This window comes from Bacillus rossius, chromosome 13 (genome assembly GCF_032445375.1).
Source record: "Bacillus rossius redtenbacheri isolate Brsri chromosome 13, Brsri_v3, whole genome shotgun sequence".
Classification (NCBI taxonomy): Eukaryota; Metazoa; Arthropoda; class Insecta; order Phasmatodea; family Bacillidae; genus Bacillus; species Bacillus rossius.
This window is the reverse complement of record NC_086340.1, coordinates 21,780,593-21,795,145: the sequence shown is the minus strand read 5'-3', so window position 1 is coordinate 21,795,145 and position 14,553 is coordinate 21,780,593. Positions and strand designations below refer to the sequence as shown.

The 14,553-nt window shown below is 37.3% G+C and overlaps 1 protein-coding gene across 1 annotated transcript in view; it reads left to right on the top strand.

Annotated features, from left to right (window-relative positions):
- Positions 1–14,553, top strand: part of LOC134538607 (lutropin-choriogonadotropic hormone receptor-like) — a 38,559-nt gene that overhangs the window by 7,594 nt on the left and 16,412 nt on the right. The window contains exons 4-7 of the mRNA XM_063380037.1: positions 2,413–2,478; positions 3,147–3,215; positions 7,562–7,636; positions 9,493–9,610. Of these exons, the coding sequence (XP_063236107.1) occupies positions 2,413–2,478; positions 3,147–3,215; positions 7,562–7,636; positions 9,493–9,610 (328 nt within the window). The remainder of the gene's footprint in view (positions 1–2,412; positions 2,479–3,146; positions 3,216–7,561; positions 7,637–9,492; positions 9,611–14,553) is intronic.

Below are 14,553 nucleotides of genomic sequence, written 5' to 3'. Positions count from 1 at the left end.
TATTCGTTACAGAATCTGTAAATTTACTGTGATTGTTAACAGTGCAAGATTGTTCACACAGGTCATTCACATTGAAAAAACGGAAAGTTACTGTTTACGAATATGTACACTTAGTTGCAATTGCAATCAAGATATTATTTTAATGACGTTAACAATAAGTATATTAATTAGGGATGGGCCAATCAACTCCTCAAATACCATGAGATACTTGGTATTCGAAGGATTCAATAGTCGGGAAAATAACCGAAGAAAAATATTATAGTAAATAAAGTAAATTAAGAAGTTCAACACTAATAACCTCTGACGTTTACTAGGTTAATTTTGTTCTTCACACCTAACCTGTTACCATTCCCCAAGATAGTGTACTTTTAATATGTAATTATTTAATAAAATTATTATATGTAATTATTTGGGAAACGTAATTTGAAAAATAAACTTTTCAAAGGTTTATTTTTTACAAAACCATAGTTAATATTTTTTTTCATTTCTTGTACATTATTTTATTTTTGACCCTTGAGGCCTAGATTCGGATTCAAGGAGTACATTCGAGATGCTTTTTGGGATTCGAATCCGGGATTCGGATTCGATAAAATTGAGATTAGACCCATCACTAATAAAGATTTTACTATTTGTATACGTGCATGTGTGTCAAGTTATACATGAATGAAACTATTTTAAAGTAACGCAAATACACTACCTTTATGCACCGAAATGATAACTCTACGCAGTAATGCTTTACATAAACCAATTTTTGATGTATAATTATTATTTATTATCTGTGGAACTGTTTTAAATATCACAATAAATTAAACACTAAATTAATTCTGCCGTAACTATTTTAAACGTCTTTGGATTTAAAGTCAAGAAATCAGCATATTATGAGTTAAATTATCTTGTACAGTCAGAAAGGAAAAAAAAACACATTTTTTAATGTTACGTTTGGTTTAGGTATCTACGTAATTTGCTAACAATATAAATATTGAATACGTAATAATGGCTGATATGCTGACTTTTGCCAGTTAACAATTAAATAGTACGCCGTCATGTGTGTTCGTGGTCTAAATAAACCACCAATGAATGAACGGGTGATTCTGGCGCCGTTAAGCTCGTCGTGATTGGCTTTCGTCTAACGTTTTACGTGCTGTTTTAGCACTAAAACTACCTTCTTTACCTGGAGTCGCATATGGCGGAAGTGGACTTAGTTTATTTCACCCGCTAAGTTTTTTTTTTCTGACGAGCATCGGAAAAACTTTCAACTTCTTTTGTTTCGGCATTCAGCTCTGCCTTTTGTATTTGAAGTGTGGTTATTCGAAAAATCATAAAGATTCAGTCGCCATGCGTACGATTACGATGCGTACGGCTACGATGGTCCTTTTATCGAATCCATCATTTTTTAACTAATTAAAAAAACTATCGCACAGTAAAAGTTAATGAAGCTTTAAAAAAATTAATTTTTTACCTTTTTTTTAAATGAAATATTTTTCTATGGTTGAACAGTTTCTAGTTGTAGTGTTGGCGATGTCTTGCGACTTGCGTGTTTTTATAAACTACCGTAGTTTTGTTGCATTACGTGTTGCGTCCTTGCGCTCTTGCGTTTCTTGCGCAGTTTATAAACTGAGACTTACGTTTTTAAATGGTACCCTGGTTGTCTTTTTTCAATGTTCATATTCTTGGGTCATAAATAGCTTAAAGAAAATTGTATTCATATTTCCGAAACACCCGAAGGTTCAAATGGGAAAACTTAGCAATGCTAAGAAATTTGTTGCTTGCTCAAATTTCTTCTGTCATCACTCCAGAAAACAATGTCGTAGACAACTATATGGGTAGTGGCAAAATAATTAACGATAAGGTCAAGTGAGTAACCCGCCGTTCAATATTTCTTTTTTTTTTAAGAAACAAACATTTTGACAAATTTTAAACTGGTATTTAGGGTGAAAAGAGTACTTTAGAATTTTTTTTATTAAATACGTGTTAACTTGGGTTATTGGTTAAACTTTCCATTACACATGATGTTGGTGGTAAATAGTAGTTAACTCAAAAAGTAGTTTCTTTAAAAAATATAAAATATAAATATAATATGGTCAACTCATTTTTAAAAAAAAAGCCGAAAAGTAGACCAAATTTACAAAAAAAAAAATGTTCCAGGAAATGTGAGTTTAATCGTATATTCCATCACGTAATAGCTTTAAAACGTTTTTCATCCATTGTTTGTAAAGTAGTGTGAATTAAACTACTAAAATACTCTAAATAAACCATAAACGGTACTATTTTTTACTGTATAGCCGTATCTTCAAAATCAAAAGATATATATATATATATATAACTGGCTCAATTTTAGCTATTTTTGTATAATCAGGCGTTTTAAGGTTACAAGTTCCGACATCAACCCAAAACTTTGATTATCTTTTTCAGAGATCTGGAAAACAACAAGATTAAGAAGGTGCCTAGGCAGTCCGTTAAGGTGCGCTCCGAGCAGTTGTAAGTAACACGGACTTCACTCAACCTGTTCTCTATGTATTTAAATAATTAGCTTTCAATATTGCATCAGCGAATATGTAGCCATCACACGTGCTTTAATATGTTCGTCGTTTATAAATAATGTTGGTTAAATTCGAGCATACTAGAGAGCTACTAAATAATAATAAATTTTAAATTAATACATCGTAAAAAATAATTTTATAAATAGTAAGTTTTTTATAGTCTAGACCAAGGGTATTCAACATTTAAAAAGTAATTGGCTGACCCAAGTTTACTTTGAATGGACTTTTTAGCATCGACCACTTTACCTACCTTATTTATAAATGCCATTCTGGTTTTTGGTGGTATATAAGAACAAGCAACTGAGCATTTTATCAGTACAATCATGGCTCTCACCCATAGAAATTCATAATAATAGTTCACAAATTTTGATTTAGTTTAAATTTATTAGGCCGTTGAGTAGGTGAGCGCTGGTGTACTCACTATCACATTCTAAGTTTAAAACTATTTTACAGTTTAAATGTTTTGATTTACACTACTTCATAACTTAAATATTGACAGTTTTATTTTACGTATAATACTTCAACCTAGAAAAAATTCTTGAATATTTTTTTTTTCATCATTTATATGTAAAACATTATTTGGTTACAATTTATCCTCTGTTCCAGCCTGCTGAACTACAACGTGATAGAGGAAGTTGAAAACCACGCATTTATTGACGCTGAAATAGCCAAACTGTAAGTAAATACGATAGCTTCTGCGAAAATTCGTTACATGCACTTGACTTGTCAGAGTCGTAAAGGCAGGGCGTTCGAGGAAGTAATTAGGTGTCGAAATAATTAGACAATCAGTCAAAAATAATAAGCGGATCAGACAGATATATTAGGGGATCAGAAAATAATTATTTAGGGATCATATAAAAATAATTAGATATCGTACATAAATAATTAGGGTTCAGAAAAAATTTTAGGGTATGGACAAAGGATATTAGAAGATCGGACAAAAAATTTAAGGGAACAGACAAAAATTGGTCGGAAATGAACACAAATTATTCTGGGTAAAAAAAAAATAATTAAGAGGATTCACACCAGATCCTTGCTTGGTTGTTTCGTGTTCCACGTTCCCTCCAGATAACAACACGTCGACTATCAGGTTTCAAGCTGAAAAGCGCGACTCTTCGGAGAACAGAACGGATCTACGTCCAGTTCCCACGGACTGTGCGGTGTTCTGTAGTTGCCGTGACACAAACCACGGGGCTACTTCCATAGAGGCCGCCTGCGCCCTGTTTCTGTTTGCAAGGCACGTTGTAACCTGCCCCCTGTTCCAACAGTCTGTCTAGGAGGCGCTGCTTGTGGCTCTCACTGCTGCAGAAAGCACGCCTGGTCTGATCTCCTGACTCTTTGTTTGATCCTAGTAAGTATTTTTTGCCGGTTTATACGTCAAGGGACTGCACAAGCATTCGCCTGAAGTACGCCAGAGCACACACGGCCGGCATTGTATCCACAGCCTCCAGAGTATTAGCCGGATATATATATTGTCACGAGCAGGGGCGCAACAACTAAATTTCCAAAGGGGGGCAATATACCTTTTTATAAAGAATCATCGATCCCCCCTATTGAAGCGGCTCCCCCAGAAAAAATTTGAATTTCAAGGTGGAAAATGGTGCTATTTAAGCAGTTAAATTATCTAAAAATTGATTACACAGCACTTTCTTTGCCCCCGTTTGCCCCCACTTCAAGGTTTCAGAGGGGGGCAAAATACCCTTGCCCCCCCCCTGTTGTTGCGCCCCTGGTTACGAGAATAATGAAGGGATAAATATGGGTTCCTGAGGTATAGTCCAATTAATTGGTTCAACTTTATTTATTACTAATGTCTACATCATAAATAATTACTGCACTCAAGATCTCTGTCCACAACAATTAGTCTTACGCAGATCATTGAAACACTGACACTTCCCACTGGAGCTTTGGCTCGACAGTGGCTCGCTCTTCTGTCCGCCTCTGTCCGCTTCCTTCGCACACTCACCCACACCGCGCCGCAGTGCAGTCCTCAACTATCGCTCGCCAGGCCTTCCTGCAGGTATCGCCTCCCGATAGGTCCGGTCCGCTCAGCCAGGGCTTGCCCTCTTCGCCTCTCGCTGATCGCACGGGTATCGCCGGTATCACTCCCCGAGGGGGAGACTATCTCCGCTGCTCCGCTCTTCGCTCGGAACTATCGCGGCCGCCGGTTTTTCATCACTGAGGCGAAGCCCCTCAGCGCGGGGGAGGTACAAGCCCGGCAGGGCTCTTGTCCTCCCAATTTGTCATCTTTATTTGGATGGGAGGAATGAGAGGGATAGCCCCTCCCTTCCCCTCCCCCCTCGTCTTTCAGTTGTGTTTCAGGGTAGCTTGCGCATTCCCAGCTGATGTATTGTCAGGGGAAAAATGTTGCCACCTTTCCCCCAGGTGTCCTTTTGATTATCTACCCCCCTCTGCCCACTGAGGATGAGGTCGAGCGCAGGATTACCCCCCTGCACATTTGCCCTGAAACGGTCGGAAATTTTGAATAATTGTGGGTCTTAATTTATTTATTGGGTGATTTTAAGCATTAAGCCGAAAGTGTTATTAGCAAGCTAGTCGGTGATCGGGGAATGCAGTCCTGGTCTCCAAAAATATAATACAATGAGTAGGTGGTTTAATTGATTAATTAATTAATGAATTAATTAATTAGTGTTTGGCTTTAAATTGATGTTACGGCTTAGCTGTGAGGAAGTCGGTGCTTCGTTAGTTGTGGAAGGAGATTGGCTCTGGCCAATTATTTGCACAGTTTTTCTCTGCTTAGAATTTAATTATTAAACTCTGTGCGGATGGAACTCTCGCGGAGGCCGACGTCGCTTCTTTTATACTCTTAATGGTCTTTCTATAACCGTCATGGGGGGGGGGGGAGTTGAAAGTGTCGCGTCACCTTGGGCCGACCCGACGCCCAGAAAAGTCCAGAAAGGCGGTGTTTATTCGCACCACTCTGCGCGGCGGCCTCGGGAAACCCTCTGAATTCCCAGGCCAGTAACAGGAATGCCGTGTGGCGGGACGGTGCGTTGGGAGGGGAAGGGAAGGGGGGTAGCGAGGATCCTCGCAATCCGGCCAGGCACGCGTGGCATGCCGTGACGTCAGCGGACGGCGCGTGACGTCAGTGTCCGTGCGGGGCCGCCAGCCAGTTCCGAACCTGGCCGCGCGTCGCGGTCCTGTCTGCGTTCGTAACAATATATTATTACCGCCCTGTCATCAAACAATCAATGCAAGGCGAACGACTATAAGCCTAAAACATGCAGTAACCAAGTGATGAGATATGGGGCTCGTGTAGGGCGACTAAAATAAAGAAAATTTAAGTAACTCATATTGTCAATTAAGTATATCAAGAGTTGGATTCATGAGACTCAGTTTGAAAGATGTATTATGGAAACCACTTAATTCTCATTCGTTTAACATAACCATTATATGACATGATCAGTATCTAATCAACATTATAATTATACATAAATTTCATGTGAAGTATACAAACAGGATCAGTCTTTTAAAAAGAAGTCCCGTGAAACATGTGTGAAAAGAATGAGTGACTGAGTAAATACAGTAAATACAATGCAGTTTGACAAGAACTTACCTGTACTGAACTTTTCTGGAATGTGGCGCGGTGGCTTAAAATTGCACCTTACCTGGGATTAGGCTTCACCATCTTGCGATTTCACATATTTTATACCGCTTGCAATAAAGCTTCTTTTTTTGGCGGGGGGGGGGGGAGGGGGGGAGGTTGACATGGCATACGTCTTAACTTTGGCTACTTGTGAACTCAACACTTGTGAACTGGTGTGATTATCATGACAGTTATAGTCGCCCGCGTAAAATAATATGTTATTTCCTCGCCGAGCTTACAGACTAGAGCCTTTTAGTAAATATATCGTTGCAACAAGGTAAAGAATATTTGGGAGACATGATTTATGCCTTGACATGCCAAAATTTGGGATAAAATGTACAAAATTATAATTATATAAAAAAAATTGGAAAAATCCAAAATGACGGGACCTAATCTCCTCAATAGATTACATGTCTTCTAAACAAATACAACTAAAAGAACGATAGAAGGTAAATATAAAACCATCCTAGAGATATTTTTGAATATTTCTTTGCATGTTTATATGTCACTGCTGGTCATTTTCTATTAACTGATTTGCGCCTATGTTCAAGTTAAATAAATTCATGAGTGTCGCACAAGTTCGTGGCTTGCGTGGCTATGGTCACTAACAACTTTTTGGTTTCTGGGTTGATACCACTGCCGTGATGATGATGGTGATGATGATGATAGTGGTGTTTCCGACGTTTCGGCAGTATGTCATGTTTCAACTATATTCAAGGGCGATCAACACCTTAAGGCCTGATGTTCTGTCGCGGCACATGAGTCTACTTGTGCAGCAGCCTTTAAACGTGTCCAATTCACATCCGAGGCTATGCTGCACCTCATAAGCAGACTCATTCCTGATAGGCCAGGCCTCTTCTCCAACCACAGCCACCAGCAGCGACCAATCATAGCTGGGCTGTGAACGGCCCTATTTTAATACTGTGCCAGCACGCCAGTTGTTAGTTGTCCTTGAAGAAGGCTTCAAATAGACACGTCCGGCAGGCCATCATCTTCAGAGACGTTACATAACTACAAAGTTACATAATAATGATTTAACATGAGTCGGTTATAACTGTGACTTTCTTTCCGCCATTTTGTTGGAAACGCACGCGACCTCCAAATAAAAGTCGTCTCTAGGCCGAATCAGGCACATGTAGGCCCTGCCTTAGTTGTTCTCTTAGGAAATTTATTTATTTTAATGAAAAAAATCTTGCAATCAGTCACAAATCAAAATCAGAAAAAAAAAGTTGTTGACGGAAATGTCCCTTTGACCTTGAAACGTCTTTATCTTCGGATTTTAGCTGAGCAAAATAGCTTTAAAAAATTAAGTATTTATTTTTTATGCTATTCGTCTTCATTTAACGGTGTTTTCTTCTTAGTATTTATTTTACTGCGCTATCCAAACACGTGGTCACGTGTGTGATTTACCTTCCAGAAGCCTGAAAGGAAACAGACAGCTGAGAGTTATTCAAGACGATGCCTTCGCTGGACTCCAGAGCTTGCGAGACTTGTGAGTGTTTACTTCAACTCGCTGCGCGAACGTGATAAAAAAATTGTCGTGCGTATTTGCCTGTTTTCCTGAACCCACCAATACGCGTTACGTTGCCGTAATCTTAAATTAAAATACACGAACGGTCAAGCCCCTTTAATGTCGTAAACACTTGTATGAGACTTTTACTAATATCGGATATTAGATACAAGATTTTATGGTTTTATTTTTTTGGCCAATTTCGTTTTTAATACAGAAGATTTCAATGTTATTGTTTTTATTTATAAAGATAGCATATAATTGAGCACATATGACACAAATGTTTTTGATAACTTATTTCGCCTAAAGTGTCATTTTGACTCATAGATGATGCACTCGGAACAAAAATTTATTTGCACGTACTTGTATGAAAAATGTATCATCGTCATAATGTAAAAAAATGAGTATTTAATAACAATAATCGTAATATTTAAAAAGTAATTTTTTTTTCAATATACTTAGTACATACATTTTCGTGAAAATTTCATACTGAGTACATTACATTCATTGAATTATATACATTAAATATTACATTTTTTTTAGTTAAGTTTTTATTTAAAATTATTTCATAATAGTAGTCCCATTTCGAAGCTTTATGATGTATAAACTTACATTTCGGTGTTTCATGGTGTAGTGACATGTGTTTCGGTGTTATTTAGGTTTAATCGCAATTCACCATATACAATTGTCCCTAAGTATTATATGTATATGTATATTTACATTAAGATATATATGTATATATATCTTAATGTATATTTACATTAATATATATATGTATTTATATCTTAATGTAAAATTCAGACTAAACAATAATATATATATATTAATGTAAAAATTTGTGACTAAACAATAATATTCATGATAAATTTACAAATAATAAAGTAAAATAAAAAAACAACTTGATATGTGCGCCTGAGCATTAAACAATCAGATATACCTGGGATCAGTGGCGTAGCTAAGGTGACTGGCGCCCCTGGCCAGACTTGAGAATGGCGCTCCCTCTTGTATTAAAGCAGTAACCGCGAAACCGTCGCGGCGGCGGCGGCGGCGGCGGCGGCGGCGGCGGCGGAACCCCCCCCCCCACCCTCCATCACCCTGTTCCGGCGCCCCTGGCGGGGACATACCTGCCACCCGCCTGCTACGCCACTGCCAGGGATCTTCGTAAAGTAAGCTCCATTTGGTCATTAAAAAATTAACTCGGGAGAAAAAGTTTTTATTGGCAGTTTTAGTTTACTACAAACCTACTTTGCATTTTTCACGTAACCGCCATTCAGTTCCAAGCACTGTTCGCAACGCTGCGCCAGTTTCTTTAACCCCTCTGCGCAGAAGTTCGCCGCCTGGAAATTAAACTAGTTAACACTCGTATTTTTTTGTTTATAATATTTTTTTGCTGTAATTGTTGATCCACGTTTCATCAAATCAACCAAAATGAAACAATTTTTCTCCCAAAAAAAAAAAAAAAGGAAGCCATCATTTTTCGACTCGAGTACGGATATTGCTTTAAACGTTTTCCGGAGATGTTTACTAAGCTCCTGTACTTACAGCGTTACGAAAAGGGTTTGGAACTGAATGGCGATCATGTGAAGATGTGAAGTAGATATGTTGTGAATTAAAACTGTATATAATATTTTTTTTCTTACGAGTTTATTTTTTTAATGACCAAACGGAGCTTACTTTACGAAAAACCTAGTATTATCTGTAAGTATACACACATATACTTGGAATTGAGTTGGTCCTTTTTTTTTGTTGCACTATTACAATACAAATGAACAATGCTCTTTTATATTTATCAATAAAAGTTTTTATTTTTACAGTGGAAACTAAACGTATTTTTCCAGGGATCTGTCTGAGACTGCGATTTCAAAGCTACCTACTAACGGACTTCGAGAACTGGAGATATTAAGACTCCAAGATACGGACAGCCTGAAGAAGTTCCCATCCATTTATCATTTTGAGGCAAGTAAGAAATCACACTATGTATTACGCTTCTGTGCTCGCCGCTGAAGACTCAAAGTGTCAGCGCATGTTCTACTTTTAATTTGACTTATTTTCAAGCAGGGTTCTGAGGCGGCTAACACATACAGAATGAGCCAGAATTCCACCGATAAACTTCGGCTTACCGATTAATGGCTGGAGGGGGGGGGGAGGGGAATCGAGCTAATTTTTCAGAACTCGCCAGAGATGTGTAACATCTAACCTCGGTAACGAGAAAATTCGCGTGTTCTCATGTTGCAAATACAGTTATGATACGAAACTCGGGCGCGAAATTTAACGTACAAGTCTTTAAAACAACGCCGAGAGTGATAAATAAACGTAAAAAAAAAATATTTTCAATTGCATGTCTGGACGTTAATCTCACGTAGTTACCGCAACCGCCGCTGGAATTCGCAGCCGCAGCAGTTACGTTGACAGTCAAATCATTCCATTTGCAGACAGAAATTTTAATCTGTATGGTGAAAAGGCTCCGATCAAAAGCGTAACAGGCTTGATAAATTACTAAACCACGGATTTAGACCTGACTCGTATTAAGAAAATTCATTAAAATCCTACCCATCTTGTTAAAATTCATTAACAAATACTGGTTCGTGCAATCCGCCACAGATGGAAGCTCCGTTGTTACACATTTCCGTTCCATGCGGCTTCCGTTCCATTCACGTAATTATCCCTACCAAATGCCGTATACCGAGAACTTAGATATTACACACAAAAAAACGGTTGAAAACATGTATACGACTTATGGTTGAAAGTGCTGAATTTAAACACCTATTATTGCAAATAAGTATTTGAGTTGGAACATTAAGAGACTGGTTAGTGTTTAACCACAGAATAAACAATTGGTAACAGAAGCGACAAAGTGGGTTTACCCGCGTACTCGCTCATCGTTTGTTTACTTTTCTGTCGCCATCTTTTCGGGGCGCGTTTAGCCAATGCTGGGATAGCAGTTTAGTCGGATTTGAATTAAGTACTGTATTAGTTAGTGATTGCGAGTAAATTCTGGCATTGTAAATGATTTAATTATGTATGCTTCACATTTGCGTACATTGATTCAGATTATGCAAGGATTTTTTTTTTGTTTTGTATTGACGTCTAATATATTTGTACAAACGTGTACACACAGATCTGACAAGATGGACAAAATAAGCTAAACAAAATGACATAATGATATGTTGTCCTCCCATTAAGAGCTAAAATTTACAGACAAGAAAGTTTTTTCAGTTAGTGTCAATAAGAAAATGGTTAAGTAAACTTAAATGTTAAATTAATTTGTATTAATGAGATTCTACTTATTTAACAAGCCAAAAAAAGTAGGTAGCTATTTAGGCCTACATTAGAAATACCTAGATATGATGTGCATTTACAAATTTTATTATAAGTATGTAAATACATATTTTATACGTGTTAACTACATAACGTAGGGGCCAATTAAAAGCAACGACTTAAAGAAATTCACTCTCAACAATATTACATTAGGCCTACAGGAAAATAAATCACACGTATGTTAAGTGTGGCATTTTTAATATAAATGGCATATTAAATTATAGACAAAAATCACTCTACATTTTGATTGCTGTAGTCTTAGGTGCATTGTGGCAAAACATAAATAAATAAAGGCATCGAGACACGTTGCATGGCAGTAAGCACAGAGTTACACAAATATCACGCATTCTTTCCAGCAAACGAGATGGACAAGAAGACGCCTACTGGCTTTCAATCATTATTTAATAACATGTCGACGAGTTACACCATAAATTATGCATTCTTTCTGAAATAAATTTGTTCGGCATTTACTGCACAATTCCCTGAATCACGGAACACAAGGCTAGAATGCGCACGAACTAGCTTATTTATTCCAATACAAAAGAATAATGTTGATTGGAATCACGCATGAATACTCTAAATACTATGAATTCAAACATATTTGTGAAATTACGACGAATTATTGTATTTACTACCTCACAAACTTTTCATTATATCATACGCCCCTTACTTTCAATGGGAAAACATTGTTTATTTACATTCGTGTACGCCCCGAGAGCATCAGATTGCTGGTACGCACTAACCAAGGATAAAACAACATTTTGTCGCTTCTGTTACCAATTGTTTATTCTGTGGTTTAACTAAACAAAATTTTACTACCGCTGCAAAACTTGTCGCTGTTGTGAAATGATTTCTTTGAAATAACGTGGTGGTAACACCTTTTGTTTTTTCATACATTTCACAACCTTTTAAAAACATTGAAGCATTGAGAGTTCCTGGGCTCGTTTCTCGATTAAGGCATTTTTGAGTTAGCTCAAAAGGCCGCTTATGGACGTAGAAGTGGGTACTTTACAAAAAATTAAAAGAAATATTTGAAAGGGCGTTCGTTATCCGTCAAGCCAAGCTTACGTGAAAATTTTCCTCCAGTTTAAAAAACGTGTGTAGGAGATCGTCCTCCGTGTCTTAATGCCAAATCATCACTAAGATAATGTGGCCAACACGCGTTCGCTTAAGTACAATATTCATGGAAAATCACTTTCTGTACTTTTACCGAAAATTCCTTTTCAAACCAGTTGTCAATAAATAGTTTGTAATACTACAAGAAATATATTATAACTTCGTACAACACATAGCTATGGTATTTTTGCATAGATGAAATACGTCCTTTGAGATAACACTGAGTAATTCTTACGAAAACTGACGCATGATTTTATATTTTGATTGATGTTTCATTAAATATATATATATTATTTTTTAATCATTTAAAATATAATCGAATATTCGATGATTAGACTTATGTTGTTTCATTATGCTTATTAATGTGCGTAGTTAAAACTGGAAAATTATTCAGTGAACGGTTGCCTGGGTAATAATCTGAAACTAGTATTACTGCGAACACTATTTTGTAGCGATAAAGTTGTTGTCATGAAAATGTACCAATTTACAAATATCTGTAAATTTTACATGAATATTTCTGTTTAATTTACAAAACAAAATGTACAGTGTTGTGATTTTTTTTTTCCTTTGAGACACAATTAGTTTTTATGCGTCAGTGAGGAAGAAAAGTTAACCGTTCACTGCGCCAGCTCTCGTGGGTAAAATTGAGCGGCACTTTTGAAGTCACTCTGTATATCGGGATTTCGTGGTTCACGCCCCGACTTCGGCTAGAGTAGCACTATAGAGTTGTATCACAGCAGACCAAACGCAAAAGGCGACCTGTGATCAAAGGGTGTGAGGGTTAAGGCCCGTCTACAATTGCAATGTGATAAATTGTGTCCGACGGACACTGATCACTGATTGGCCCACGTGACCCTCTGACGTCATGCGTGGTGTGGGCGATGGTCCGAATACATTGGTCAACTCGAACTTCTTGTCCCAATCTGTGTCCTTTGGTAGCATAGAAGAATGAACACTCGTAATAATTGTTGTTTCCGGTTTCCGTTTCAAAAGGTTTAACAGAAAATAACGAACATTTATTAACATTTTTTTTTGCTTTATAGAATATAAATAAATATTATTAAACAACCACGCCCCGGGGATTTTGCCCCCCCCCCCCCTTTTTTTATATTCTCACTCTCCCCAACCATTTTTTTTAACCCTCTCTCTCGATGACCTTATTTATGAATCACACACTGTTTATATATAATTAAATTTTAATCACTTTCATTATTCTTAATAGAATGTATCATCCGCTATATCACAATATATTTCAACATTCATCCCATGCACTTCAATTTCAACATGAGAACAACAATAAGCAGTGAAATATGATTCACTGAAGTTAACTTTACAGTTTTACTGCTTGTTTTTGTTACGTCCGGCACAGTGTTGTCAGCCATAGTACATACAATTTGGGTGCACTCGCATGTGCATTCGAGTATTTTCGGGTACAAGATGTTCTCAGTTCGGGTGTCATTCAAATACATACACACACAAAAAAAATATGAAAACAAAATATTGCTGACTTCTTCAATGCAAATATCTCATACACTGTTCTGTTAAATCTCACGATAGTGTGACCACATAAAATTTTATAGTATAGATGCAACAATATTTGCTTTACTGCTAAGGCAAGTGCGTATAATTTTAAAAATGCTTCATTGGTGATTGGAGAGGGAGGGAGAGGAAATAAAGTGAACTTTTAATACATCTATTTCAGCTACAAACGAAAAGTGGTATTTTCAATTTAAAGATTTGTGTAAATTTATAGTAAATATTACCTGTGATATAAATATGGCAACGTAAATTTGTGTTGTGTTTTAATAGTGTAACCGATACTAATTCAATGAGAGATATCCTTGATCCTGATGCCACCCTACTGTTTATTTGATATTAGCTACAACTTGAACCTGTGATTCTCCAGAGATCATTACGAATATAGCGTAGCCGTGGCTGTTATCAAAAAGGCAGGGATATTTAATGTCAGTACTTTACGGCCAGGGCAAAGACTAACTGGTTTTCCATTCCAAGTGAATATTGTTCAATATTATTTTTACTATCAATTTCTTCTTTTTCCTAAATTCGGGAACATTTGCGTAACCGAGCGGATCTTCTAGGGTAGCGGGTACAGATATAAAAATTTGGGTACGCGTACCCGAATTCGGGTACATCTTAGAGGTGGGTTGGGACAGCAATTTTCGGTATCAGTCCCAACCTGATACTGATACAGTAATGTACCTAGGTACAAGTCTCTGATACTTCTGTATCAGACGGTCCCAGGAGGCAACAAAGCTCCGCGTACGCAGACCGTGCGACCGGAAGGAGAATCTGATACATTATTTATCACGCCCGGTAATTCTCTACCTCTGTTACTCTCATGCCCGCCTGATACAGCCAGTATCAATCAGTTCAACATTCACTGCAGTTCGTCCTGGCCGTGTATCACCATGTACATTGTTGCGGGCTGTCATGCTTTGTAGTTA